Consider the following 27621-nt stretch of genomic DNA (forward strand, 5'->3'; position numbering starts at 1 on the left):
TAAAATACTTATGTGTATCCTATGGGATGGGATCCTAGGGATGGGTATCGTTAAGGTTTTTACGGTACTACTACTTTTATGGATACCGCTTATCGATCCGGTCTTTTAACGGTACTCTTATCGGTTCTTTTGGAAGAAAAAAAATGAGGTAAACTAACTAAACAAATTGTGAGCAAAAAAAGCTTTTTATTTAAATTAAATACATAATATTTCACATCAAAAGAAACAACAATGTTTTAACAAATCGTATTAAATAATCTGATGACAGAACTGTAAACAGAATAGCTGAAACTTTAACAAAATAAATAACTCAGTTACCTCTATCATTAACCCATGTTTGTATAATTGAGTTAACTCTGTGTGTTGCTGCTAGCATACATAACACCTGACGTGGAAAAGTTACTCGTGGATGGGGCTACAGAGCTTCTAGAAAGACAGTCGAAAACGGTGCATTTCTCCGTCTCCACTTTTGCTAAATGTTTCGACAAATTGCTCGTGTTACCGCCCTTACGTGCAAGACTCTTATTGCACTTTTGGCAACGAGCGAGACGGGTAAAGTTTAACCACACCTCGGAGCGCTTAGTTCTCTCCGCCATCTCCGCCGTGTGTGTGTTGCTGCATGTAGCAGCTGCGTGTGTGTAAACTGCCCCGCCCCCTCGCACAAAGACGGGGGAGAGATCTCTCGTCTGGATTGGAAAGATCAAAAATAATCAGACGCATTTTGCAGTCTTTTTGCGTATTAGAAACTGAGTTGGCGACACTAAAACTGCAATATAATGTTTGTGTAGCATAATACATATGACATAGCTATGTTTTAGATGTATCCAGTACCGATAAAAATACCGATAACGTCGGAGCTTAACGGTACCATGGTCTTTAATAATTCCGCCCCGGGGACCCTTTAATACCGGGGCTCGGTACCCATCCCTAGTATCCTATGATACAAGTATGACATGGTACTGTAACCCCATTGGTTCCTTAGGTAAATAATAATTATGTTTTGCTTCTAACATGCATATTCTTTTTCTTGGTGTCTAATCTCCACCAGGTTGGCCGAGGAGAAGGCGGCCCTGCTGAAGCAGTGTGAGGAGAGCGTTTCAGAGAAGGTGGAAGAGACCGAGACGCTCAAGCTGCAGCTGGAAGAAGTTCAGCAAGCGCTGCTGCTCACCCACAAACAGGTCTGTTTAATAATAGTTTCTGTGACAGTCCAGTTAATTAAACAGATTACCCATTATTTAGTTAACACATTCTGTCATTTCTTTTGGATGAGTACATTATGTATGAATATCTTTGCTATCGTACATTTTATTTGTGGCTGTGGCGCAGTGGATTAGTGCGTTGGTGTTCGGATCAGGGGAGCACAGGTTCAAACCCCACTGCAGTCAGCATGTCGTTGTGTCCCTGGGCAAGACACTTCACCCCAAATTGCTCCTGTGGGGATTGCCCACAGTATTGAGTATGTAAGTCGCTTTGGATAAAAGCGTCTAACATGTAATTTGTATACATATTATTATATCTTGCAATAGAAGAAGAGTATGTTGTGTGTTTCTGATTTCAGTGACGGGTCACATTTGGTCGGCAAGTTCTATATCTTTGAGGGTATTTTTCCTTACTTTTGTCCTTGTGTTTCAGATCAGTTCCACGCATCATTTGCTAAAGGTCCAGGAGCAACTGGGAGCTGAGCTTCAGAAACAAATCAAGACGTTGTCTGACAAAGAAGAGGAACACAAGAAGATGCATGAGAAGAAATCAGAAGAGCTCAAAGAGTTGGAGGGGGAGCTGAAGGATCTGCAGAGCCACGCAGAAGCGAAGGAGAAGCAGCTCGGAGAGGCGGACGCTCACATTTTGTCTCTGGAGAAACAAACGGCTGAGCTGGAAAATGCAGCTCAAGAGACGAAGAAGGAGGCCGAGGTAAAATAGTCCCCAAAAATGTATTGTGGTTTGTCCATGCTTCATATGTGTATACCAGGGCTATTCAAGTGGCGGCCTGCGGGTGATATGTACTGGCCCTTTGAGTATAATGTTAAACAGTAATCATCAAATTTGATTTATTAAGATTTTTTTATTTAGGCCAGAGTGCCTTTATTCCAGAAAGGGTGTTACATTGAGAGATAGAGGGGAAGACATTGCCTGAAGACTTCGGCGGGCTCGGGTTTCGAAACCCACCTACTAGCTACTGTAGTGACAACTCCTGTCATTGATTGCATCTCTGCGTGAATGATTAGATAATTTCACCTAAATTAAATCAAATGAAATGATGTTGATGGTTAAATTAGCTTCACATGTAGGCCTACTGAGTTCTGAACTTGCCATTTAGATCTATAAAGGCCTTGGGGCTATGTTGTTTGATTGAATGAAACACAATATATGCACTCCACTATGCTGTTGTAGTATTTACTGTATCTGAAGCTCTTAATATGATTGCTCATATTTCAAGCCATCTTTTTCCCGGCCCCTTGCTTTGGATCATTTTCATCAACCGGCCCCCATTCCAAACTCATTGAATAGCCCTGGCGTATACCATGACCTGTGTTTCTCACAAGTAATGATTCATTGTGTTTCTTATGAAGAACCTCCAGCAGTCTCACACTGAGAAGATCAACTGCCTTCTGGAGCAGATATCTTCCTTACAAGAGGAGCTGACTGCGAGCAAAGACGAAGCAGAGAAGCTCCCAGCCTTGGAGAAAGAACTGGAAGTGGTCAACCAGTCCCATGCTGATCTTAAGAAGCATCTAGAAGCTCTTGAGAAGAGTCACTCCTCTACTATTGAAATCAAATCCAACTTGGAGAACACCATGAACGAGAAAATCAATCTAATCTGTAATTTGGAGAACGAGGTTAAGGAGCTCGGAGAGAAGGCGAGCAAAGAGTCGGCAAATCACACTTTGGAGGTTGAAAATATGATCAACAAAGAGAAGATCCTCAAAGAGAAGCTCGAGGCTGCGAGGAAATCAGTTAATGCTTCAAAGACAGAATCAAGTACTCGACGGGGAGAGATCAAGACCATGAAGACGACTCTGTCTGCTGCTTCACACGGCTTAGAAGAGAGAGACAACGAGATAAAGAGTCTGAAGGAGAAGCTCAATAACGCTGAGGCAGAGCAGGCTCAAACATCAGATCTCTTGAAGGAGAAGATGGTTGCCATGCACAAAATCAAGGTTGGTTACTGATGTACTCTGGCGGTACCATAGTGTGTCACTTTTGCCTTGTTGGTGTTGTAACGAATCAGAAAATTCAAAAATGTTTTGTAATTGTTCACATTAAGGTTCAGCTGGAGATGCTTCAAATGGACCTGGAGGACAACGAGACAGTCATGAACACTTGTGAAAGTCAGGTGGAGGAACTGAAGAGAACCATAGAGTCGCTGGAGGCTCAGCTGACTCACAACAACACCCAGATGACTGACATGGAGGCAAGACTGGAGGACAGCCAAGCCCAGGTAGAGTCACAGTTACACTCAAATCTGTCCAAATCATTTTGTGCCACAGATTGTAGACTTACTGTGGAGATAACCTTTCATCATTTGGAGCTCAAGAGGCGCTTTCACACCGGAGTACTTTTCCCTTTTAGTTCCAATAGTTCCTGGGATTTTGCGTTCACACCAAAAAGAGAACTTAGTTCATGAGAACTTTTCCCCCCTTTTCAGTCCCTGCTAGAGAGCAGTTCTCCTGGGGAGAAAAAAGTTCAAATTTCTGATTGGCTGGGCGAATTGCAAACCACGCCCCGTAACACTCTGAAAAGTTTTGTGAAGCCGCCATTGTATGCTGGCATTAGCATTATTAGCATTAGCCCAGCGCACCAACGGAGAGAGACTAACTTATGGCAACACAAAAAAAAACATGGGAGCGGTGGAGTGATGAGGAGGTGTTGGCGTTCTGGCGATTTACTCGGAAGGCTTCTACTGAAGACTACGGGTGGCAGTATACGCCGTGAAGTTGTTCGCGGCCTGCCAGTAAACCCAAAGCAGAAGAAGTGACGTCAGCGGCTTCATTTGCGTAATCTTCCCTCAGGGACTTATTCCGGTGTGAACGCGATCGGCTCTTTAGTTCCATGGGGGTACTAAGTGCTGGGAACTAAGAGCTGGGAACTAAGAGCTGGGAACTAAGAGCTGGGAACTAAGTACTGGGAACTAAGTACTGGGAACTAAGAGCTGGGAACTAAGTACGGCAAAGTACTTTGAAAGCGGCTAATAACACATTTCACATGTCTCATCAATGAATTGTCTAAACTTCAGGCAGCAAACTGGCATCATCTTTGCCAGCTCCTGTTGCTCTGTAGGCAAGAAAACATACCTAATTAGATTCAATCTACAATTATTTTCAGGTCTCTGTCCTGGAAACCCGTTTAGAAGATGTCCAATCCCAGAACTCAGTGCTGGAGACGCAGTTTGTCACAGCGAGGGACGAGCTGATGGAGAGGAGCTATGAAATTACTCGTCTCGAAGAGGACGTCGCCAATCAGAAACAGCTGGAGGAGAGCGTTGCTACTTTTGAGTCTAAGCTCTGTCAGGCCACAGAGGAAAATGTCAAGTTAGAGACAACTCTCAGGCAGGTCATTGAAGACAAAGATAATAGTCTTAACCAGTTACAACAAGAGAAAAACTGCCTTGAAGCTTCTTTGAAACAGGTAACAGATGATAAAGAGACAGTAGAAACTGAAATGATTCGAGTAAATGCAGAGAAGAAACAGCTGGAGGTCAGTTTGGATGAGCTTTCTGAGAAGAACAAACAACTGCAGAACAACATTCAGCAGTTAACTGAGGAAAATCAGAAGGTCGATCAACTCACCGCTCAGAAACAAGTCGCTGAATCAACTCTGAGACAGGTCAACGAGGAGAAGGCCCAACTCGATGTTACCCTCACTCTAATTACTGAGGAGAAGGCCCAACTCGATGTTACCCTCACTCTAATTACTGAGGAGAAGGCCCAACTCGAGTCTAAACTAAATGAGCTAGCCTCTGAAAACAGTAACGCTGTCACTAAATGTAATCAAGTAGTTGAGGAAAAGCTTCAACTAGAAGACAATTATAATCAGCTGACCGAGGAGAAAATCAGACTACAGTCTAGTGTGGATCAAGTCACTGAGGAGAAGCTGCTGCTACAAGACAGCATAGAGCGGCGGGAAGACGAGGTGGCTTCACTTAAAGAGCAGCTGAAGAGGATGGTGAAGAGGACCGAGGAGGAGAACAGAGAGAGGTACAGTTTGATTTACATTTTTGAGTATGTATGTGTATATATATATATTTTTTAAATGTTGTCAAAAAGCACAAGTAATGCAATGGAAACGGATATTTATTCTACCACAAGTTACTTGTCATTTTTCGGGGGTAAACAAACCGTTATTGACATGTCTGTGGGTTTATTTAATAATGAGCTCAAGTATTGGAGCTCAATGTCTTTTGAACCCTCATATTCTGTACATTAAATCAAGTTTAGAACTTTTAGTTTTTATATGAATGCGTGTTCACTTCCACCATTTTATAAATCCCATGTATCACAGGAACCGACAGTTTGAGGCTGAGCAGGCTGAGCTGCATCAGAAGTTGGCGAGTTTACAGACGGAGCTGACTGAGTTGAAGCTGCTGTACGACTCCCTGCTGGAGCAGGTGGGCCAGCAGCACAGCCTCATACAGCAGCTCTCTGGACCACAAGGTACCCAGCACCCAGGAGAACAAATCATCCACATGGAGAACCAGGAGACATTGGATATTGTTGGTGAGTGTGAACCAAAACTGCTGCTGCTTTTAATTCAAATACACATATTTATGTTTAATAATCGTTTTTTCCCCCATCAGAAGCAGCAGGGCAGATTGATGTAGAGCTGACACTTGATACGAGCTCCAGTCTTGAGTCCCTTCCAGTAAATGAACAGCTGAGCCCTGAGGTGTCTGAACTGGAACTTTCCCACCATTCTGACAAGGACTTCAGGTACAATGCGTTTTATAAAAGCCCCAATACATTATTATTAGGGATGGGTACCGAGCCCCCGGTATTAATCGGGCCCCGGGGCTGAATTATTAAAGACCGTGGTACCGTTAAGCTCTGACGTTATCGGTTATATATATATATATATATATATATTACATTATATTGCAGTTTTAGTGTCGCCAACTCCGTTTCTAATACGCAAAAAGACTGCAAAATGCGTCTATGATTATTTTTAGTATTTTCGATCTTTCCAATCCAGACGAGAGATCTCTCTCCCCCGCCTGCTTGCGAGGGGGCGGGGCAGTTTACACACACGCATGCAACACACACACGGAGGAGATGGCAGAGAGAACTAAGCGCTCCGAGGTGTGGTGAAACTTTACCCGTCTCGATGTGGACAATGCTCGTTACCAAAAGTGCAATAAGAGTTTAGCATGTAAGGGCGGTAACACGAGCAATTTGTCTAAACATTTAGCAAAAGTGCACCACATTCAGACGGAGAAATGCACCGTTTTCGACTGTCTTTCTAGAAGCTCTGTAGCCCCATCCACGAGTAACGTTTCCACGTCAGGTGTTATGTATGCTATAGCAGCAACACATGGAGTTAACTCAATTATACAAACATGGGTTAATGATTAGATGTAACTGAGTTATTTATTTAGTTAAAGTTTCAGCTATTCTGTTTACAGTTCTGTCATCAGATTATTTAATACGATTTGTTAAAACATTGTTGTTTCTTTTTGATGTGAAATATTATGCATTTAATTTAAATAAAAAGCAATGTTAGTTTTGTTCACAATTTGTTTAGTTAGTTTACCTTGTTTCTTTCTCCAAAAGTACCGTTAAAAGACCGGATCGATAAGCGGTATCGATAAAAGTAGTAGTACCGTTAAAACCTTAACGATACCCATCCCTAATTATTATCCTGTTTGTTTTATAATGTGATCAATAAATCTAATCTCTTTCAACCTGGCAGTGAGACAGAGCTGGTGTTCAAGGAGGACATCAGTGAGCAAGAGATGATCCAGGAACAGCTGGAGGAGGAGAGGGAGGCACGTGTGGCAGATGTTGAGGAAGCGAGATGTAATGAGGAGAAGCATCAGGTAACTTTAATGGGTATATGTTCAGGGGTACTTCATTTATTGATTTATCATACATGTACTCAGGGATTTGATACTTGTTACTGATATGTCTTTACTACCTATTGACTGAATTGATTATGACATTGTTCGAATTTCATCTTGTTTCTTGCAGCTTCCTGAAGACGGCAGTAGTCCCAAAGATGTCCCTGAAAGCACACCTGAAATCTGTGAGATGTCTCTACCATCATCATCATCCATTGGGGAGACCAGACACTTGGAGTCCATTGGTGAGTAATTGAATGGTGCTCTTGACTCTTATCAATTCCAGATGTTGTTCTTACGATATTAACTTTGTTTCACACTAGGGATAGTACTAATCTCAAAGTTCTCTGCAAAATACTTACATTGTTCAATTCTGCTACTTAGTATTAACCTGTTCAACCCGCAGCCCCCACCCGCGTTTTTTTTTCTTTCACGAAACTGTGTCTCAGGGCTTCTTAACATTTAAAAACCTATTAATGTGTCATACCCACTTAACGGGAAGAAACTCAGCTAACTGACGATATGAACCATTTTTACCGAAACAAAACACAAGTGTCACAAGAAGCGTCTAAATGAGCCCTGAGCGAAAAAATGCAAACACCCTTAGCACAGAACTCTCTAGGTGTAAATACCCGTATTACATATCGGTTCTGCACAAACAAGATATCGATTAGCAAGCTGAGATTCCACAGATTCTACAGGTATTGGTATCATCACTGAGCGATCAGAACTCGCGACAGGGGAAGCAAAAACAGACATCACAACACAGAGCTTTACAGGCATTCTGGCTACGCATCACTCATTCACCAATGGGTAATGTTTAGATGGATTTTAGGAACTTCCCCTCGATTCTATTGGCTCTCACGGTTAAAAAGAGATGTCAATCATCAAAATCGAACAAGGGGGGCCGGAGATATGGAAAATCCATCCAAATGACCCCAGAAGTGGGTTTCTTTTTTCTAAATCTCTCTTAAAAAGGTCAAATGTCACTTGTTTTGCATCAATCTTGATACAGGGTACTTATTATATGTTATAGTTTGGATTCCTAAAGCTTTTAGTCTACCTTACCATCATTCAAGGGTGGTTTTCACTATAAGTAATGGGTTTTTTTTGGACGGAAACTATAATTTACATTTTTTTTACTATGTTCAATCTGAATTTACTTTAAAATAAAAACATTCTATATTGATTCTGGCTTTTCTACATCCAACTCACAGGTTTATCATTGCTTTGAGAAAAAAGATTATTAATTTACCCCTTTTTAGAAGTGAAGTTAAAGTCATTTGTTCTGGGAATGTCCTTTTCGAGACCTGAAAAACAGGCTCAGGGCTTAACAGGTTAAAGTGATAATTAAAAAAAAATGTTTCGAACTTAAAAATGAAGCTACTTGCTATTGCTAAGGCAAGAAGAGTCACAACCTTGGTGGGACTCCCAGGGTCACAGACTTAATGATGATTTAGATGCAATCTGATTCGCACTACATTGTACAACTTTAAATCTGTACAATTATGTTTAAATGTCTTGTTTTCAATTTTCAGAGTCATCCCAGGTCCAAGCTGACACAGCTATGATCACAAAACAAGAACTCCAGACCCTGCGCTCAGAGTTTGATTCACTGAGTTCGGACCTGGCACTGAGAATGGAGTTGACCTCCGAACTGGAAGTCCAAGTTCAAAACTTGGAGACGAAACTTCAAGCAACAGAGGAGCAGGCACAGGGTGCAGCGCATAAGCTGAGCATCGCTGTGGAGGAAAAGAAAGTCGCTGCTGACCAGGTATGAGCAAAGAAATTGTAGAATGAATGCCACTTAAATAATAAATGACAAGTTTACACTTCAAAGATACTAATACCATGTTCTAATTGTAGTTGTTCCAGCTGTCAGAAGAGAGGGAGACCTTAACTCAGCAGCTGCAAACAGCTAAATTCCAGCTGACTGATGTGATGGAGATGATGGAAGGACTAGAGATGGCCAAAGGTAAATATCTCTCTGCATGTGAGGGATTAACTTCATCATACTAGATTATTTACAGATCTTAAACATCAGTCCTCAACAAGGTGCTGAATGTTAAATACATTTAGTTGTGAGTGCCTGCAATTAAAGAGCAACCATAGTTTGTGTTCATATGTTTAGGAGCAGCTTACACTTCCCTGCACAGAAAGGGCATGTGCAGGCGTTAAGGTCTGTTCTTTGTAACTGCGTGTTGGTAGTGATTAGACACTTTCCTCGGTTCTGTAGGTGGTTGGGACGAAAAATTCTTTCAGCAGGAGAGTGAGCTGAGGAGGGTTCGCTCTGAGAAAGCTAACCTGGAGCAGCACATCCTGGGCATGGAGTCTGAGCTGGAGACCCTGCAGGGGCAGAGGAGCAAACTGGGGACTGAGATGGAGACGCAGAGGAGGACATGTTCAGGCATGGAGCAGCAGATAGAAACTCTCAGGACAGAGGTGAGCACTCGTCAAGAGCTAAAACAACATTGTGTTTTTTAAGCCTACTGATCCATTAGTGTTGCTATTCTCAATCCTTCATTTTCTCCAGACAACCCAGCTCAGGTCTGAACTTGTGTCCTGCACCGAGGAGCGAGACGACCTGAACCAGTCCATGGGCCAATGGAGAGACAAAGTTCACAACCTGGAGAACACGAACTGTGACACCAGAAACCTAATCTCCATCCTGGAGGATGACATCAGAGCAGGGAGGAAGGAGTATGAAGCCCTTCAAAGCAGCATGGAGAAACTGAAGACTGAGAGGCAGCAGGTATTTACATGTAACATTAAAGAGTCAAGGGCCCGGACATTGTGTCACTTAAAATATGTGGTGCAGGTCGAAAGAGACATTTATTTAGAAGTGGCTTACATTGGTGCAGGGTGTCCGCGGGGTCTTAAAAAGTATTCAAAGTTGATAAATCAATTTAGCCAAAATTAAGACTATTAAAAAGTATTAAAAATTATTAAACAGCATTTTCCAAGGTATTACATTTTGTAGCTTGTTTTCAATAAGTATATCAATTGTCCAAAGAGGTTGTATTCTAAAGTCTGCCTGAATGTAATCATTGCGTAGGAGTGTAGTGTGATTCTGTGTAGTTTATTTATGGCATCCCGTTGGATTTCACGTCATCTGAACAGGACATCGCACGCTCACTGCTTGATAGCGCACGAAGGTCCGTTTACGCCGGTTGTTAAACAACATCGTTATGGGGAAATGCAAGTTTGCGTCCAAATGGTTGGAAGATAAGGAGGAAGGACAATCAATACTGTATATAGTCAATGTGTCGCCAATGTAACCGGTTAGAACTCGAAGTGGCGATGAGGTCTTAAAATGTATGGAAAGGGTCTTAAAAAAGGTCTTAAAAGGTATTACATTTGACTTCAGGATTCCTGCATATACCCTGCTGGTAGCATTAAGTAAAGTCCACAAGTCTGTCATCTTGTTAGGTTGGCTTCATCAGGCCAGAGGCACAAACTCCAGATGGGTATCTTGACCTTGTGTTTGTTTTCTTCTCATATTTGAAGCTGCTGGATCAGGTTAAGGCACTGGAGCAGGCAATATCCCATCAGAGTGGAGAAAGAGATGAGCTGATCGGGAAGCTGGACCAAATCCAAGAAGATCACACATCAGCCGATAACAACACGGAGTCCATGGTCGGCAAGATACAGGTGAGGGGCTGTTACTACTTGTGTTTAAGTTTCCTCAGAGAACCCATTATCAAAAAGCTTGCTATTTTAGGTTTTATGTTTTCAAAGCTTTATCAATTAGATTTAAGATACCCCCTAATTGTTACTCCTCTTTCTCCTAAAGGCGTTACAGGGAGAAGTGTGCCGCCTCTCACAGTCTCTGGAGTCTTCTCTTCTGGAAAAGGGAGAGATTGCCTCTCGCCTGAACTCAACCCAAGAGGAGGTCCAGCAGATGAGGACTGGGATTGAAAAGCTGCAGGTTCGCATCGAGTCAGACGAGAGGAAGAAAAAGAAGATGGGAGAGATGCTCAAAGGTAACTCTTAACATCTTTGAAATGACAAAACCTATTGAGTTGTGTGAGGTCAGGTGGTGTCTGTGTGAGGTGGTGTCGGTGTGAGTTGGTGTCTGTGTGATGAGGTGGTGTCTGTGTGAGGTGGTGTCGGTGTGAGGTGGTGTCTGTGAGGTGGTGTCTGTGAGGTGGTGTCTGTGTGAGGTGGTGTCTGTGTGAGGTGGTGTCTGTGTGAGGTGGTGTCGGTGTGAGTTGGTGTCTGTGTGAGGTGTGAGGTGTGAGTTGGTGTCTGTGTGAGGTGTGAGTTGTGTGAGGTGGTGTCTGTGTGAGGTGGTGTCTGTGTGAGGTGTGAGTTGGTGTCTGTGTGGGTTGGTGTCTGTGTGAGTTGTGTGAGGTGGTGTCTGTGTGAGGTGGTGTCTGTGTGAGTTGGTGTCTGTGTGAGTTGTGTGAGGTGGTGTCTGTGTGAGGTGGTGTCTGTGTGAGGTGGTGTCTGTGTGAGGTGGTGTCTGTGTGAGGTGGTGTCTGTGTGAGGTGGTGTCTGTGTGAGGTGGTGTCTGTGTGAGGTGGTGTCGGTGTGAGGTGGTGTCTGTGTGAGGTGTGGTGTCTGTGTGAGGTGGTTTCGGTGTGAGTTGGTGTCGGTGTGAGTTGTGTATGGTGGTGTCTGTGTGAGGTGGTGTCGGTCTAACTGTGTTGGTTCACCCCTCTAGCTGTCCAGAGGAAATCTGACTCGCTGCAAGATCGCATTGCTGTCCTGGAGCGAGAGAAGGAAGACCAAGAGGAGAGTCTGGAGGAGGCTGTGCTTCAGGTAGTCTCAAACATGCATACGTTTAAAAAATAACCACTGCATCCTTCTTGCATTGTCATGTCTCAATTTAACCATTGTATGGAAGAAACTCACATGTGAGGATGTTTGGTGTCAACATTTGCTTAGTAGTAGTAGAACCTTTATTTAGCCAGGAAAATCAATTAAGAACAAATTCTTATTTTCAATGATGACCTGACAGGAGGCAAAAGGCTTCCTGAGGGGATGGGGGTTGGGAGGAAGAAAATAAAAAGACAGACTCCTGGCACTACAGAACCCAGGAGATGACACAGAGCAGAGATGACAGGCATAGCAGTTAAACATAACATATCTAAAATAATACTGCCGGAGTTCAATCAGTCATTAAAATAATATAGAACATTCATCCATTCAATCATTCATTCATCCATTCATTCCTTCATGGCAATGCATACTGTAGGAGAGGTCAAGACATTAGTTTGTGTTAAATGAATGTTTGATGTTCCTACACAGGCTGAGACAGCCACAGCTGAGCTGGAGGAGGAAAGGATAAAGGTATATTCACTTTCATTAGTGTTTGGCTTAATGTTGGCCTTTCTTATGTATCTATATGTTCTCAATACCAAACAATATATTAATCAGATGTCTCGTTTATTTTCTCTTATGCTGCTTTTTCCCTTTCCATCCTGATTTTCTTCTCCTCCTTTCTGAACTCTGCTGCTGCTGTCTGTCTTTGACCTTCCCTTCCTCCAGGTAGAGGAGGAGAAGAGGGAACTCACCGAGAAACTTTCCGAGCTGTCTGCCACACTGGACGACCTGAGATCTGAGAAAGAACACATGGAGAGTGAGCTGGAGACAAAGAACAGAGAGATAGAAGAACTGAAGTCCGCTAAGGAGCAGCTGGAGAGAGGGTTGGAGAAGGCAGAGGTGGAGAGAAGAGAGGAAGAGAAAAGGCAGAAAGAGCTGGAGAAAGGAATGAGAGAGGAAGCTGAGCGGCAAACAAGGAACATGGACGACCTCCAGGCACAGCTGGAAGCCTCCCAGCAGAGAGAGACCTCCCTGGAGCAAAGGGGTGCAGAAACGGAAGGGGAGAGAGAGAGGCTGCAGTCTCTGCTGGTGGAGATGGAGAAAGAGAAATCCTGTCTGCACACTTCTCTGGAGGAGTGGCAGACTGAGAGAGAGAAACTCCGCTCTGAGGGAGAGGAGTGGGAGAAGGAGAGGGAGAAACTCCGCTCTGAGGGAGAGGAGTGGGAGAAGGAGAGTAACAACCTGAGGAACAGTATTAAGGCTTTAGAGGAAGAAATAAAAGAGCTCCAAACACAGAATAAAGCTCAAGAAGAAAAGAGGGAAATGCTGGAGAGGGAGGCAGAGCAGAAGAACGCTTCAGTAAAATCCATCCAGGAGGAAGTGCTCTCAACTCTGTCTTCAGTGGAACAAGAGAGAGATCATCTGCAGTGCACTCTTTCATCTGTAGAAGGAGAGAAAGAAAGGCTGGAGCAAGAGAGGGGGGTGTTAGCTGAGGAGAAAGAAAAGCTACAGGCTGACCTCTCATTGGTCGAAAAGGACACGCAACAAACTCTATCTTCATTGAAGGAAGAGAAGGAAAGAACGGAGCAGGAGAAACTAAAGATCGATGGGGAAAAACAAGAACTGCAGTCTTCCCTTTCTTCGATTGAAGTCGAGAAAAATAACCTGTCCTCGGCTCTTTCCTCCCTGGAACAAGAGAAGGAGACACTTCAGTCTACAGTTGCCTCGATGGAGAAGGAGTTGGAAGAGTCCAAAGAGTCTGCAGCAAAGCTCAATGAGCAGGTACACACACACACACACACACACACACACACACACACACACACACACACACACACACACACACACACACACACACACACACACACACACACACACACACACACACACACACACACACACACTCTCTGTAGTGGCTTTTTAACCTTATCCATACATAAGCCACTGAGGGATGGGAACGGGAGAGCTAAGTTCGGACGCGTGTTCCAGATGACAAAACAATGTCCATACGAGTGTATATCTTTCAATCCATCGATCCATTTCTTGTGTTGTCCATATAGCCTTTCTGTTACCATTCAGATAGCAATATATGCACGCCAGTCACGCTGAATACAAACAGGTTTAACATACAGCTCATATTAACACGGCTTCTGCTGACACGATCGAAAACTGTTTGCTTCCGTCCCACACACCTGCACCTGATCACCCAGTGATTACATTTATACACACACACACACAAGTGAATACTCCATCTTGTGTAGAAAGTTGGAACTGCATCATTAATTAAACGTCCAGATAAAATACAAAGACACATGCATTATGGCTCCAACACACACATAGTTCTATTTAAGTCTCAAATGTCCCCACGTGCCAACCATTCGGCATGTATCCTAATAAATAAGTGAATTCAAGATAAACAGACAACATAGTATGAATGATATCTTGTTTCATTTGATGTTATGTTATGTTTAGCATGACTAAATCCTATCTCTTTCGGTCTGTTTCAGGTGTCACAGCTAACGTCTCAGGCCGCTCGTCTGTCCAAAGAGAGAGACTCTGCCCGAGGCAAGATGAGTCTCTTGATGAAGACCTGCAAACAGCTGGAGCAGGAGAAGCAAGAGATGCTGAACGGCTCAGGTGGGGAAACGCATTCAAATGCTTCTGTAATAAATACATAAATAAAACAGGATGAACATACTACTTTCATGACATACAAGACCTGCGCCATCCCATGTGTAAGAAATCAGGATTGACCAGAATTCTCTATCTGTACACAGACATTAGTTTGTGTTTACAAATCAATCCAAGATGTCATGAAAGTATGTGAACGATTAAGTAATTAGGTTGTATCATTATACTATTTTTGATTAAAAACAGAAGAGCTACGGTATCACTATAGAGAGGCGAAGTCCCTCCCTTTCCGGTGGACCTCCATGGGACCTTATTTCGGAAACATTATGCATTGAAGTCAATGGAGAGAGAAAACGTATCTCTCGATCCCGTTTGAATTGGGCCACGAATTACACGTATGATGTTTGTCAATCTTAAAAAATAATTTCCATGTCAAAAAAGTCACAGTTTGTCGTAAAACTGTTGAAATATAAGACTATGAAAAATACGCAACTAGAAAGACTACAAATCCCAGAATCCCGGTCCCGCATGCTGGCTCTTACGGAACCGAGTAACTCCCCTTGTGTGTATGTACAGCTCTCAATATGCCCAGACTTGGAGTGATTTTCACTACACATGGCGACTTACTCCCTCGACAGTGCAAACTAATTATTTTGTTAACATGGGGCACATTTGTGTCACAGGTGACGTAAAGAGCAGCGACGCGGTGGAGACTGAGGCGAAGCAGCTGAAGGAGGCGGCAGAGCAGAGAGAGAAGGAAGTGGAAGACCTGAAGAGTGCTCTGCAGCAGAAGAAGGTGGAGGCAGAAGAAAAAATAGTGGAGTCACAACAAAAAAGTAAGGAAGTGGAAGAACTTAAGGCTGCCCTCGATGGAAAGAAGAAAGAGATAGAAGAGAGGAACGGAGAGCTGCAGGAGATGAAGAGCGAGTTTGACGAACTAAACCAAAACCTGGAAGACAAAAGCAAGGAGGCCGACGAGAGCATAGAAAAATACTGCAGCGTTATGCTTAAAGTCCACAAACTGGAAGAGACCAACGATTCACTGACGACCCGGCTGGAGCAGCTCACTGCTAGCCGACCAGCTAACGAATCAAACGTCCCCTCCAGCGGCGCGGACGCTACTCGCCGGCGCCGCTCAGGGAGGAAGTCTTACTCCAAACATCCAGAGGAAAAACTGGATGAGAACACAGAGAACAATGCACCTTTAACTCTGCAGAGGTCTCCTCAAGGGAAACGAGCTCACCGTGACATCAGTAATAAAGACAGCGCCCAGGAGGCCCTGCACAACCTGACAAAGAAGATCAAAGCCAACGCAGTGACTACACCCAAACCAAAAACTGAGCAGGAAGACGAGGAGTTCAGACCAGAGGGGCTGCCTGAGCTGGTGCAGAGAGGTAATGTAACTGCAACTCAAGTTCATCAAAATATAGGGAAGAAAACACCTGTTTCTTTTTTTAACCCCTTATGGATTTAGATGTATGCAGTAAATGTAACAATTTAAATGCTGGTACAATTTTACAAAACATTTAAGGATGAGAAAAGTAATAATTTGTTCTCTGGCAGGTTTTGGTGATATTCCTCTGGGGGAGGCCAGTCCGTTCATCATGAGGAGAACCACAGTGAAGCGCTGCAGTCCTCGACTCGCTGCCAAACAGACGGTTCCCTCTTCTGATGGCATGGTGAGCAGCAACACACACACACACACACACACCCCTTGTCTGTGCTACTTATACCCGACAGCCAGCTACACAAAATACGCTACATTTGCGTGTCAACACAAATGGCATGTTCTTCAAAACAGCTAATCTTGTTGCTACTTTATACTTTATAATGAATACATGGTATAAAGCAGAGCAGAGTGATCAATGGAGTCCAGTTCCAGACACAGTCCTTTTGTTGTGTAAAGTTCAAATATTCACTTCCAATTCTTTTTCACTCTTCTTATCTTGTCTTGCTCTTCCTCCACAGGTCTTGGGGTCCATGCCCTGTCTCTCCCCGAATGGTGAGGAGAAATCTGCACACCGCTCGCTGAGTGTCCACCAGACACCAGAGAAACAAGAAGACAACTGCCACGTCCAGTAGATTATGATAGACACAGTTTTGCACTTGTGATATGTTTGCAGAAATATACACATGCATGCGTCATTAATATAAACAATCCACCTTTTTAAAATCACACGTTAACATAAAGACTCATTTATTTTCTTTATATTTGGGGTTGGCACTGGGTTTTTCTGGGTCTTTAAAGTCACAACTACACCCGTCAATGTCTCATTTATCTGTTGGATGGTTTAAACGCATTACAAACAAATCAATAACCAATATAAGATGATGAGGCAGGTTAAACGAGTGTTGAGTTTCTTCAAAGCACTATTTTTCTAAAGAGATTTTTAAGGAAACTCCTTGAAATGTCAGACGAGTGTTCTAGTGTGAATTCGAAGATCCCCTTTTTCTGCTCCTCTTTCTTCATGGCTTCAGCTTGCAACTGTTTCCTTGTCTTTACCACTCTGGTTGTACTTTATTTCCTTTTGTACTGTATTTGTGTCCTTTGTTTGCGAGAGTCTTGAGCCTTGTACATAGTCGATAATATACAGTAAATCAACTATTCATCGTCTATCTGTTAGTCCTGTATCATATCATATATTTTCTCATGGCAGCTAAGATTTTGTAGATTTTATGCATTAATATTTTTGTAGTTAAACTCAAGAACACATGTTTTTTAAAACATTCTTTTCTTACTAATCTTTGCAGAAAATGATAAAAGCAGATGTGATTTATAACTCTCCTTTTTGTATGTTTATAGTTAATTGTTACTGATCATTGGCCTTTTTATACTAAACTTTTACTGCTTCATAATGTGCCTGGTCTTTTTTTTTGCAATCACATGGGTGAGTTTAATTTGTTTTATGATAACTTAAAAGATATACGAAATAGCAGGAAGCACAATAGAGCAGGGGTTCCCAAATCTTTCAGCCCGCGACCCCCAAAATAACAGTGCCAGAGACTGGCGACCCCCCACCACGTGAATTGTCAACGGGGGGTGGTGCTAGTGAATTGTCAAAGGGGGGAGCCTCGCTGCGGGGACATTCTACAGATGGCCAGTCCGCCCCTGAAACATGTCTATGCACACGTTATTATGAATAATAGTAAGACAAATAACAGTGTTTCCCATACATCGACATACAAACCCCACAGATCCTCAAGTCCGGTGTGTCTCACTCATTAAGGCGACACACGGCAGGCAAAAACATCGTTTTTCATGCACTGGTCAATTTTGAGATTTTGTGCTATTTTGATTCCATAACATGTTTTCTTTCAGGCTTTTGGAAGGAAACAAAATACACATTTAGGTGTTTATTTTACTATAGTTTGTCTATTTGCGTCTGTAGATTTCTCCTAAATTCAGTGCCGCGACCGCTGTTTGCACCTCAGATATCGTTGGAAAGCTCCGTCTCTCCTGCACAATCTCATCGGATCCAAATATGGTCATTTCCTTTGTATCAGCAACCAATCGTGAAAGTACAAAGGGGTCTTAAACCAAACAACTAAATATCATTGGCTGGTGTCAATTTCTGACAACGTGATTCGTTCAGATGCGTCACGTGGTGTGCTAAAACACTTATTGGTTTAGCTTTCGCTGGAAATTTAAATCTCAAAATGGCAAAAGAACAGCGATAAAAACGTTCACAGACAAGACGACAACAATTGTCACTTGCACGAAGCAATGTTAGACAAAAAACAAATGGTCCCGAACATGAAATACCTTCACGGAGTGCGTCGAGGCGCAAGCTGTCATCCAAAGAACAGGAGGGTTTAGTTAGTGCCACACAGCAATCTTTAAAGGTCGTTTTCTCAAAATTAGTTTTTTCTCCTATTCCGAGTGAGACATTTCCACTTCAGTAGCACTTGTATACACCAAACCTTCCAGTTATATTCCTATCAATATTCTGAAGGTTTTTACGGAAGAGTTTGTTCATATATCATTCATAGCCCAAATTATATAACATTTTATACCTAAAAATATGGCGAAAATTGATATTTTACGGCTGTTGACAGTATTTTCTGATTTATGGAGTGATATCCAAAATCCCTTTCATTTAATTTCAAACCTTTATTTAACCAGGTGAATCCCATTGAGATCATCGATCTCTTTTTCAAGGGAGACCTGCTGCAAGTAGGTTCCACATGAAGACATAAAAACACAAAACTTCTGTAAAAACGTTAGATTCCAATATGACTACAAAATGAAACTAGAATTTCGAACCTGACTGGTTCAGAAAGGTGTTCCTGAAATGTATTAAATGCGCATATTTAATGAGATTATGGCTCATTTGGATGGGGTGCCCCTACAAATAGAATCAAATTCTGTGGGAAACACTGGATAATAATACATATTTATTTTTATTTTTTATTATCTCGCGGCCCCCACTTTGGGAACCCCTGCAATAGAGTATACAGCAGGGGTATTCAACTAAAATTCAACGAGGTCCAGTTAGAGAAAATGTCCCCATGCAAAGGTCCGGAACATCAAAATATCTAACTTGCTTTATGAATTAGTGTGATATATATTGAAGTAGCCTGTAGCTGTATCAACGTCTGCATGTAATCAACAACTGACTGCCAATCAGATAAAGAAAGTACAATTCAAAAACAACAATATTTATTGTCAATGAACATTGAACTATACAGATATACAGTAAATACTGTGGATATGTGTAATGTTCCTCTCGGGCTGCATTTAAAAATAAAATAGAGAAATAAATAAAATAGCTTTGTTAACCGTTTCACATCATGACTTAACAGTTTCAGACGATTATAGAACATACACATCATAACAATTGAACAGTTTTAAAGTTTCTCTTTCTTTCCCTCTTATATTGCAGTCCCTCACTCACTTTTCTTTAATTCAATGCGAGAATTGAGCTTGAGCTTGTCCTGCCAGGAGTTTAAATCTGGGCTGAAATGGTGTCAGGGCCATTCTCATACACACATGCAGGTGCTCATTGGTTAGCCTCGGTTAGCCTGCCCTGGAACGATATTTAGTTTTAATTTTGATCCTGGTGGACTGATCATATTGGGCTCTGAGACTGCTTATTTTTTGAATGTTTGGTCAAACACTTTTAATCAGGGTTGGGAGGGTTACTTTGTAAATGTAATCGGTTACTGAATACATGGCTCTGAAAGTAATCTGAATACAGTTAGAGTTACGTGTCTTAAAAAAGTAACGTATTCAGATTACTTTTAGAATACTTTATTTTTCCATAACAGATGGGTATGTTTTGGTGAACAGGAGACACTTATTTTTACTGTTTTAATGGCTTATCAAGAGCACAACTCAAACACAACATCTTTGGGTCATTCTGGACAGCTCCCTCTCATCTGCACCCCATAAAAACATCACCAGGACTGCATTATTTGTACTCTCTTAAACCTTTCCTTAGAATATGTTATGAATTGTCAGGTGTCCTTGGGTGCTTTGAAAGGCGCCCCTAAATAGAATGAATTACTATTATTATTTATTATCTGAAACGACGTAATAACTTTTAAAACTGTTTCCAGTCACTTGCCCCATGCATTCAGCAGCAGCAGGCCATTCACTTTGATTTGATCCCGTTATGAAATGTCATCATTTCGACAATAAAGAAATGCTACATAAACGTTATCTTGCACATTTTATCGAACCATCTCCGTTTCTATATATTTTAAAAGAGATCTCTCTCTCTCTGATCTGCGTGCGGGCGCGGGGCCTCACAGACATGCTGCAGCGCTGTGCAGTGTGCACACAGTTCTGCTGGTAATGAATATTACATTTTATGAGGAAACTTTTCCACCAATAATTCCAAAAAGTATTCCAAAATGTATTCACATTCACCGCTTCTCTCCCTGTATCGCTAATTATTCTCTTCACTCACTTTTCTCTCTGCCGCTCTCTCGTCTCTTCTTCTGTGTTTCTCTCCCTGTATCGCTCACTCGTCTCTTTCGCCCCCTGTCGGCGGCGGTTAAAATAGAATCGCCCCGTCAAAATTGAAATCCCCTATTAATGTATTGATTATAGGTCCGGGTCCGTATAGGTCGGCGTCTGGGTCCGGATCCGGACCGCGGTCCGCCTGTTGCCGACCCCTGATATATAGTGTAATGGATACTGCCCTGAGTGACAGACTTTTTTCCCTTCATAAAAAAAAGGCGTATTCGTCGTGTGACTGCATGCGCCGAACCGTGACGGTTCGGGACGAATACGGATACCGTTACACCCCTACTCTCTTTATAACATGTAAAATCACATTACAACGTACCACAGTCCATCTGCCTACCCTTTAGCAAGTAGGATAGCTGCCAGAAGTTATCGTTTGGCTCAGGGGAGGGGACGTGGATCAGTGAAACTTCCTGCAGACTCGTGGGGACTCAGAGGAGCTTCCCAGCAGCTTCTACTGAAGCCAGTCCCCAACTATGGCCGGGGAATTTGGGTGGCAGGATACGCCATGAAGTTGTTTGCGGCCTGCCAGTAAACCCAAAGCAGAAGAATAAGAAGAAGTGACGTCAGCGGGTTCATTTGCGTAATCTTCCCTCAGGAACTTATTCTGGTGTGAACGCGATCTGCTCTTTAGTTCCATGAACTAACTTTGCTTATCAGGTGACTTTCCTCCATACTTTTAGAATGTCTGAAATGAAATGGAATGTCTGAAATGAAATGGAATGTAGAATACTTTGAAATTGAATGTAGAATACTTTGAAATGGAATGTAGAATGTGTCGGTATAGACCAAAGCACATTCCGGAATGTTCGGCTCTGAAGTCTTACTGAACCTGATGATGTCATATCATATTGTCTGCAAGAGAGCATGCTCTCTGGTTAAATAGCTACACAACTTATTTGCAGTTTGTGCAGGACGATAACAAGCCAGGTTTTATCCCAGCCACATCGAGTTCACATTATCAGCAAGAAGCAGCTATTTCTTCACGATGAATAAGATGGACAGAGTAAGATCAGTTTTCAACAAGAGAAAAACTACACATGTCTACAATTACACTAATGAAGACTGTAAAAAAGCTAATACTCAACGCTTTAGTTTCTTTACTAAAGTTTTTCAAAAAAAATCAATCAAAATAGTAAATCATCTTTAATGCAATTGATCACAGCATACTTGTTCACACCCATTGATGCAGAGTTAACTCAACTTCTGTTTTCTTAATAAAAACACTGCACATAGACGACACAATAATAATTGTTTTATGTTTCACAGACAGAGGACTCTGAAAGATCTGAGAGATATGACAAATCATCTGGCCTTCAGGAAGCCCTGGATGAGGAGAGAAAAGCCAAAGCAGAGGAGCAAACAAAAAGCAGCTCACTGCAGATGAACAACGAGGCTGCTGTCTCTCAGCAGAAGAAGGAAGCAGAAGAACTGGCCCGTCTGACTCAACACCTCACCTATGAGAACAAAAGACTGCAAAGTGAACTGGAGGCTGCTGTCAATAAACAGCACATTGAGGAGAAGAAGCTTCAGGACGACAGAAGAGCTTACAGCAGACTGGAGGAGAACCTTAAGAACGAGGAGGCTCGTTTCTCCAGAGCCTCACAGAAGATCCAGAGCCAAGAGAAAGAGCTGTCTGAGAAGACCCTGGCTTTGGAGGGACTGCAGAGGGACTACGAGGCTGCTGTCTCTCAGCAGAAGAAGGAAGCAGAAGAACTGGCCCGTCTGACTCAGAGGAACCAACACCTCGCCTATGAGAACAAAAGACTGCAAAGTGAACTGGAGGCTGCTGTCAATAAACAGCACATTGAGGAGAAACAGTCCGAAATCGAAGAGATTGCGAACTTTGATGATAAGACTTTTGAGTTTGCTGAGGAGGAGGAGGAAGATATTAACGAGCAGACCTCCATCTCCAGCAACAGAGAAAACTACAGCGTCACTTCCTTTGCTGATGTAAGAATTCAATTCAGTGGCACACATGTCTACACTTACACTCGTGAAAACTGTAAAAAAGCTAATACTCAACGCTTTAGTTTCTTTACTAAAGTTTATCCAAAAAATAAATCAAAATAGTAAATCATCTTTAATGCAATTGATCACAGCATACTTGTGCACACCCATTGATGCAGAGTTAACTCAACTTCTGTTTTCTTAATAAAAAACACTGCACATAGACAACACAATAATAATTGTTTTATGTTTCACAGACAGACGACGACATTAAAGAATTGCCTGACCTAGACCTAGACCCAGAGTCAGAAATGGAAGAGATTTCGGACTTTGGATCAGTATAATTGTGTACCAGACCAGCCGCGGCGCCAGGATTTCAATTGTGGGTGGGCCAATGTAATTTCGGCTGGGCCTGTTCTAATAGATGTTTCTCGTTAACAAAAATGCAATAAAAATAAATGGCTGCATATCATTGTAGGCAACTGTGTAATGCATATTTCCTATAGTAAAGACACTTTTTCAAAACCCTTCTCTTTTAAACATTTTCACTTATGAGAAGCTTAAATATTATTTAAATGATTAAGTGGCACGCCGCAATGAGTGAAAATAAATGTTATACTGCATGTGATTTAGTTTTGGTTCACAATACATTGATACGTTTAGAAACAAAGAGCATACAACGGCAGAATATGGAATAATGAGCGAACACCTGATGTGTGTCTGTGTGGTTAGACTGCAGCCTGCTGTCCTTTAGCGGATCTAGCGAAGTGAGCGGCCGTGCGTAAAAGGCACTGGTTCTCTGACGCGGCACTTTTCAGAGGCTGCAGATTTATCATTAGGCTACTTCCTTCTGATACTGCAGAGCTTTCATGAGCTGAAGTATACGTTTCATCCTAAAGCAGCTGGGCAGCAGATACTGTTGCTTCACACTCATAAGCTTTGCTGATTTGGGCTGGAGAATGCCTGCCGCGTCTGGGTGCGATCTGGTAGTTGCAAATGGCACCACATTTTAGCTCTACGTTTCTTAATCATTTCCCTAGATATTTAGTCTCAATATGAAATGAGGAATCTCTTGCTTTGCACATGTGACAATTATGTCCGGTAAAACTTTACGTGTTCCCGATTTTTCTCAATGATCTCTCCCTGTCGGCCCTCTGGGTTGAGTAGCTGATGGAGGATGGTTCCATGGTCAGACTTCTCGCACTGTCTGTAGTTTGTATTTCTCTCCATAGCTGCATTCGTGTTTACTGAGAGCATAGTCGATATGTTTCCAGTCCCTGTAACCATGGCGACTGAATGTATCTTTTCCGCCGGCCCCGCCTCTCACTAAAATGCCGGCACATTTTACAAAACACACTGTCCTTGCTAATGCTATACTCCAATAATGTGTTCTTGACATACCAGTGGGCAGCGGAGCTCCTTTTCCTTTGTCCGAAAAGTGTCTGAGGGTACTTTATGAGATTTGGCTGTGTAGCCGCCGGGTCATCTATGGCTGAGAGGTCCGGCACTGGGATGCTATTTTCTGTTGACCTGCAACGGGTGCTACGTCCCGCAGAGGGACTGAGCTCAGCGGGGCACAACATTAAACACACTCTCGTCTCTCTGAGGCGGCACCTGCTGTGAGGATGACTTGTCTTACTCTTTCAAATGAAAACCTGAACATCGATTGTTGTGAAATCGTTAGTGAGTGCGGTATATTTTTTGTGTCTGTCCAGTCCACTGTCCTCCATCTGCGTGCCCGCGAGACGTTCTACGATGTGTTTGCTCCCGCGCTTCCACTATGAGTTCGGTCCAAATTCACATTTTGCCTTGCCCGATTACATTAATTCATGTTGCTTTTAATTTTCTAAGTTTTTTTTAAAGGGAAACACATGTTTGCTCTTATTTTATTATGTAATCGTTAGTTTTGATAATAAAAAATAAAAAATTTGGAAACTATATTTTCGCCCAGTCATTTTTGATCAATGAATGGGTGGGCCCAGTGACAGAGTGGGTGGGCCTAGGCCCAGTAGGCCCACCCATAACGCCGCGGCTGCACCAGACTAAGAAGACATTTTAATAAAAATATCGGTTGAATTCAGCCTTCAGTGAGCAAATCTCTACATCTACATTTCCGAGGAAAATATTTTACTTTTTACTCCACTACATTTACTTAAGGACTCACAGTTACTAGTTACTTTGCACATATAAAAGACCTGATATGCTGATATGGTATATTGCAGTACTAATTAGATTCAATCTACAATTATTTTCAGGTCTCTGTCCTGGAAACCCGTTTAGAAGATGTCCAATCCCAGAACTCAGTGCTGGAGACGCAGTTTGTCACAGCAAGGGACGAGCTGATGGAGAGGAGCTATGAAATTACTCGTCTCGAAGAGGACGTCGCCAATCAGAAACAGCTGGAGGAGAGCGTTGCTACTTTTGAGTCTAAGCTCTGTCAGGCCACAGAGGAAAATGTCAAGTTAGAGACAACTCTCAGGCAGGTAATTGAAGACAAAGATAATAGTCTTAACCAGTTACAACAAGAGAAAAACTGCCTTGAAGCTTCTTTGAAACAGGTAACAGATGATAAAGAGACAGTAGAAACTGAAATGATTCGAGTAAATGCAGAGAAGAAACAGCTGGAGGTCAGTTTGGATGAGCTTTCTGAGAAGAACAAACAACTGCAGAACAACATTCAGCAGTTAACTGAGGAAAATCAGAAGGTCGATCAACTCACCGCTCAGAAACAAGTCGCTGAATCAACTCTGAGACAGGTCAACGAGGAGAAGGCCCAACTCGATGTTACCCTCACTCTAATTACTGAGGAGAAGGCCCAACTCGATGTTACCCTCACTCTAATTACTGAGGAGAAGGCCCAACTCGATGTTACCCTCACTCTAATTACTGAGGAGAAGGCCCAACTCGATGTTACCCTCACTCTAATTACTGAGGAGAAGGCCCAACTCGAGTCTAAACTAAATGAGCTAGTCTCTGAAAACAGTAACGCTGTCACTAAATGTAATCAAGTAGTTGAGGAAAAGCTTCATCTAGAAGACAATTATAATCAGCTGACCGAGGAGAAAATCAGACTACAGTCTAGTGTGGATCAAGTCACTGAGGAGAGAATCAGACTACAGTCTAGTGTGGATCAAGTCACCGAGGAGAAAATCAGACTACAGTCTAGTGTGGATCAAGTCACCGAGGAGAAGCTGCTGCTACAAGACAGCATAGAGCGGCGGGAAGACGAGGTGGCTTCACTTAAAGAGCAGCTGAAGAGGACCGAGGAGGAGAACAGAGAGAGGTACAGTTTGATTTACATTTTTGAGTATGTATGTGTATATATATATATATTTTTTAAATGTTGTCAAAAAGCACAAGTAATGCAATGGAAACGGATATTTATTCTACCACAAGTTACTTGTCATTTTTCGGGGGTAAACAAACCGTTATTGACATGTCTGTGGGTTTATTTAATAATGAGCTCAAGTATTGGAGCTCAATGTCTTTTGAACCCTCATATTCTGTACATTAAATCAAGTTTAGAACTTTTAGTTTTTATATGAATGTGTGTTCACTTCCACCATTTTATAAATCCCATGTATCACAGGAACCGACAGTTTGAGGCGGAGCAGGCTGAGCTGCATCAGAAGTTGGCGAGTTTACAGACGGAGCTGACTGAGTTGAAGCTGCTGTACGACTCCCTGCTGGAGCAGGTGGGCCAGCAGCACAGCCTCATACAGCAGCTCTCTGGACCACAAGGTACCCAGCACCCAGGAGAACAAATCATCCACATGGAGAACCAGGAGACATTGGATATTGTTGGTGAGTGTGAACCAAAACTGCTGCTGCTTTTAATTCAAATACACATATTTATGTTTAATAATCGTTTTTTCCCCCATCAGAAGCAGCAGGGCAGATTGATGTAGAGCTGACACTTGATACGAGCTCCAGTCTTGAGTCCCTTCCAGTAAATGAACAGCTGAGCCCTGAGGTGTCTGAACTGGAACTTTCCCACCATTCTGACAAGGACTTCAGGTACAATGCGTTTTATAAAAGCCCCAATACATTATTATTAGGGATGGGTACCGAGCCCCCAGTATTAATCGGGCCCCGGGGCTGAATTATTAAAGACCGTGGTACCGTTAAGCTCTGACGTTATCGGTTATATATATATATATATATATATATTACATTATATTGCAGTTTTAGTGTCGCCAACTCCGTTTCTAATACGCAAAAAGACTGCAAAATGCGTCTATGATTATTTTTAGTATTTTCGATCTTTCCAATCCAGACGAGAGATTTCTCTCCCCCGCCTGCTTGCGAGGGGGCGGGGCAGTTTACACACACGCATGCAACACACACACGGAGGAGATGGCAGAGAGAACTAAGCGCTCCGAGGTGTGGTGAAACTTTACCCGTCTCGATGTGGACAATGCTCGTTACCAAAAGTGCAATAAGACTTTAGCATGTAAGGGCGGTAACACGAGCAATTTGTCTAAACATTTAGCAAAAGTGCTCCACATTCAGACGGAGAAATGCACCGTTTTCGACTGTCTTTCTAGAAGCTCTGTAGCCCCATCCACGAGTAACGTTTCCACGTCAGGTGTTATGTATGCTATAGCAGCAACACATGGAGTTAACTCAATTATACAAACATGGGTTAATGATTAGATGTAACCGAGTTATTTATTTAGTTAAAGTTTCAGCTATTTTGTTTACAGTTCTGTCATCCGATTATTTAATACGATTTGTTAAAACATTGTTGTTTCTTTTTGATGTGAAATATTATGCATTTAATTTAAATAAAAAGCAATGTTAGTTTTGTTCACAATTTGTTTAGTTAGTTTACCTTGTTTCTTTCTCCAAAAGTACCGTTAAAAGACCGGATCAATAAGCGGTATCGATAAAAGTAGTAGTACCGTTAAAACCTTAACGATACCCATCCCTAATTATTATCCTGTTTGTTTTATAATGTGATCAATAAATCTAATCTCTTTCAACCTGGCAGTGAGACAGAGCTGGTGTTCAAGGAGGACATCAGTGAGCAAGAGATGATCCAGGAACAGCTGGAGGAGGAGAGGGAGGCACGTGTGGCAGATGTTGAGGAAGTGAGCTGTAATGAGGAGAAGCATCAGGTAACTTTAATGGGTATATGTTCAGGGGTACTTCATTTATTGATTTATCATACATGTACTCAGGGATTTGATAGTTGTTACTGATATGTCTTTACTACCTATTGACTGAATTGATTATGACATTGTTCGAA

The 27621-nt window shown here is 42.4% G+C and overlaps 1 protein-coding gene across 1 annotated transcript in view; it reads left to right on the forward strand.

Moving 5' to 3' along the window:
• Positions 1-27621, forward strand: part of cenpf (centromere protein F) — a 45976-nt gene that overhangs the window by 7637 nt on the left and 10718 nt on the right. Inside the window, exons 17-44 of the mRNA XM_034116348.1 lie at positions 1049-1178; positions 1633-1911; positions 2571-3158; positions 3266-3439; positions 4324-5195; positions 5500-5714; positions 5795-5927; positions 6904-7030; positions 7182-7296; positions 8590-8825; positions 8918-9026; positions 9288-9493; positions 9585-9803; positions 10559-10702; positions 10845-11034; positions 11718-11815; positions 12305-12346; positions 12545-13600; positions 14326-14455; positions 15133-15843; positions 16013-16128; positions 16418-16522; positions 21690-22373; positions 22628-22708; positions 24626-25653; positions 25960-26174; positions 26255-26387; positions 27364-27490. Coding sequence (XP_033972239.1) covers positions 1049-1178; positions 1633-1911; positions 2571-3158; positions 3266-3439; positions 4324-5195; positions 5500-5714; positions 5795-5927; positions 6904-7030; positions 7182-7296; positions 8590-8825; positions 8918-9026; positions 9288-9493; positions 9585-9803; positions 10559-10702; positions 10845-11034; positions 11718-11815; positions 12305-12346; positions 12545-13600; positions 14326-14455; positions 15133-15843; positions 16013-16128; positions 16418-16522; positions 21690-22373; positions 22628-22708; positions 24626-25653; positions 25960-26174; positions 26255-26387; positions 27364-27490 — 8263 coding nt within the window. The remainder of the gene's footprint in view (positions 1-1048; positions 1179-1632; positions 1912-2570; positions 3159-3265; positions 3440-4323; positions 5196-5499; positions 5715-5794; positions 5928-6903; positions 7031-7181; positions 7297-8589; positions 8826-8917; positions 9027-9287; positions 9494-9584; positions 9804-10558; positions 10703-10844; positions 11035-11717; positions 11816-12304; positions 12347-12544; positions 13601-14325; positions 14456-15132; positions 15844-16012; positions 16129-16417; positions 16523-21689; positions 22374-22627; positions 22709-24625; positions 25654-25959; positions 26175-26254; positions 26388-27363; positions 27491-27621) is intronic.

The sequence above is a fragment of the Trematomus bernacchii genome, unplaced genomic scaffold, assembly GCF_902827165.1.
Source record: "Trematomus bernacchii unplaced genomic scaffold, fTreBer1.1, whole genome shotgun sequence".
NCBI classification, from domain to species: Eukaryota; Metazoa; Chordata; class Actinopteri; order Perciformes; family Nototheniidae; genus Trematomus; species Trematomus bernacchii.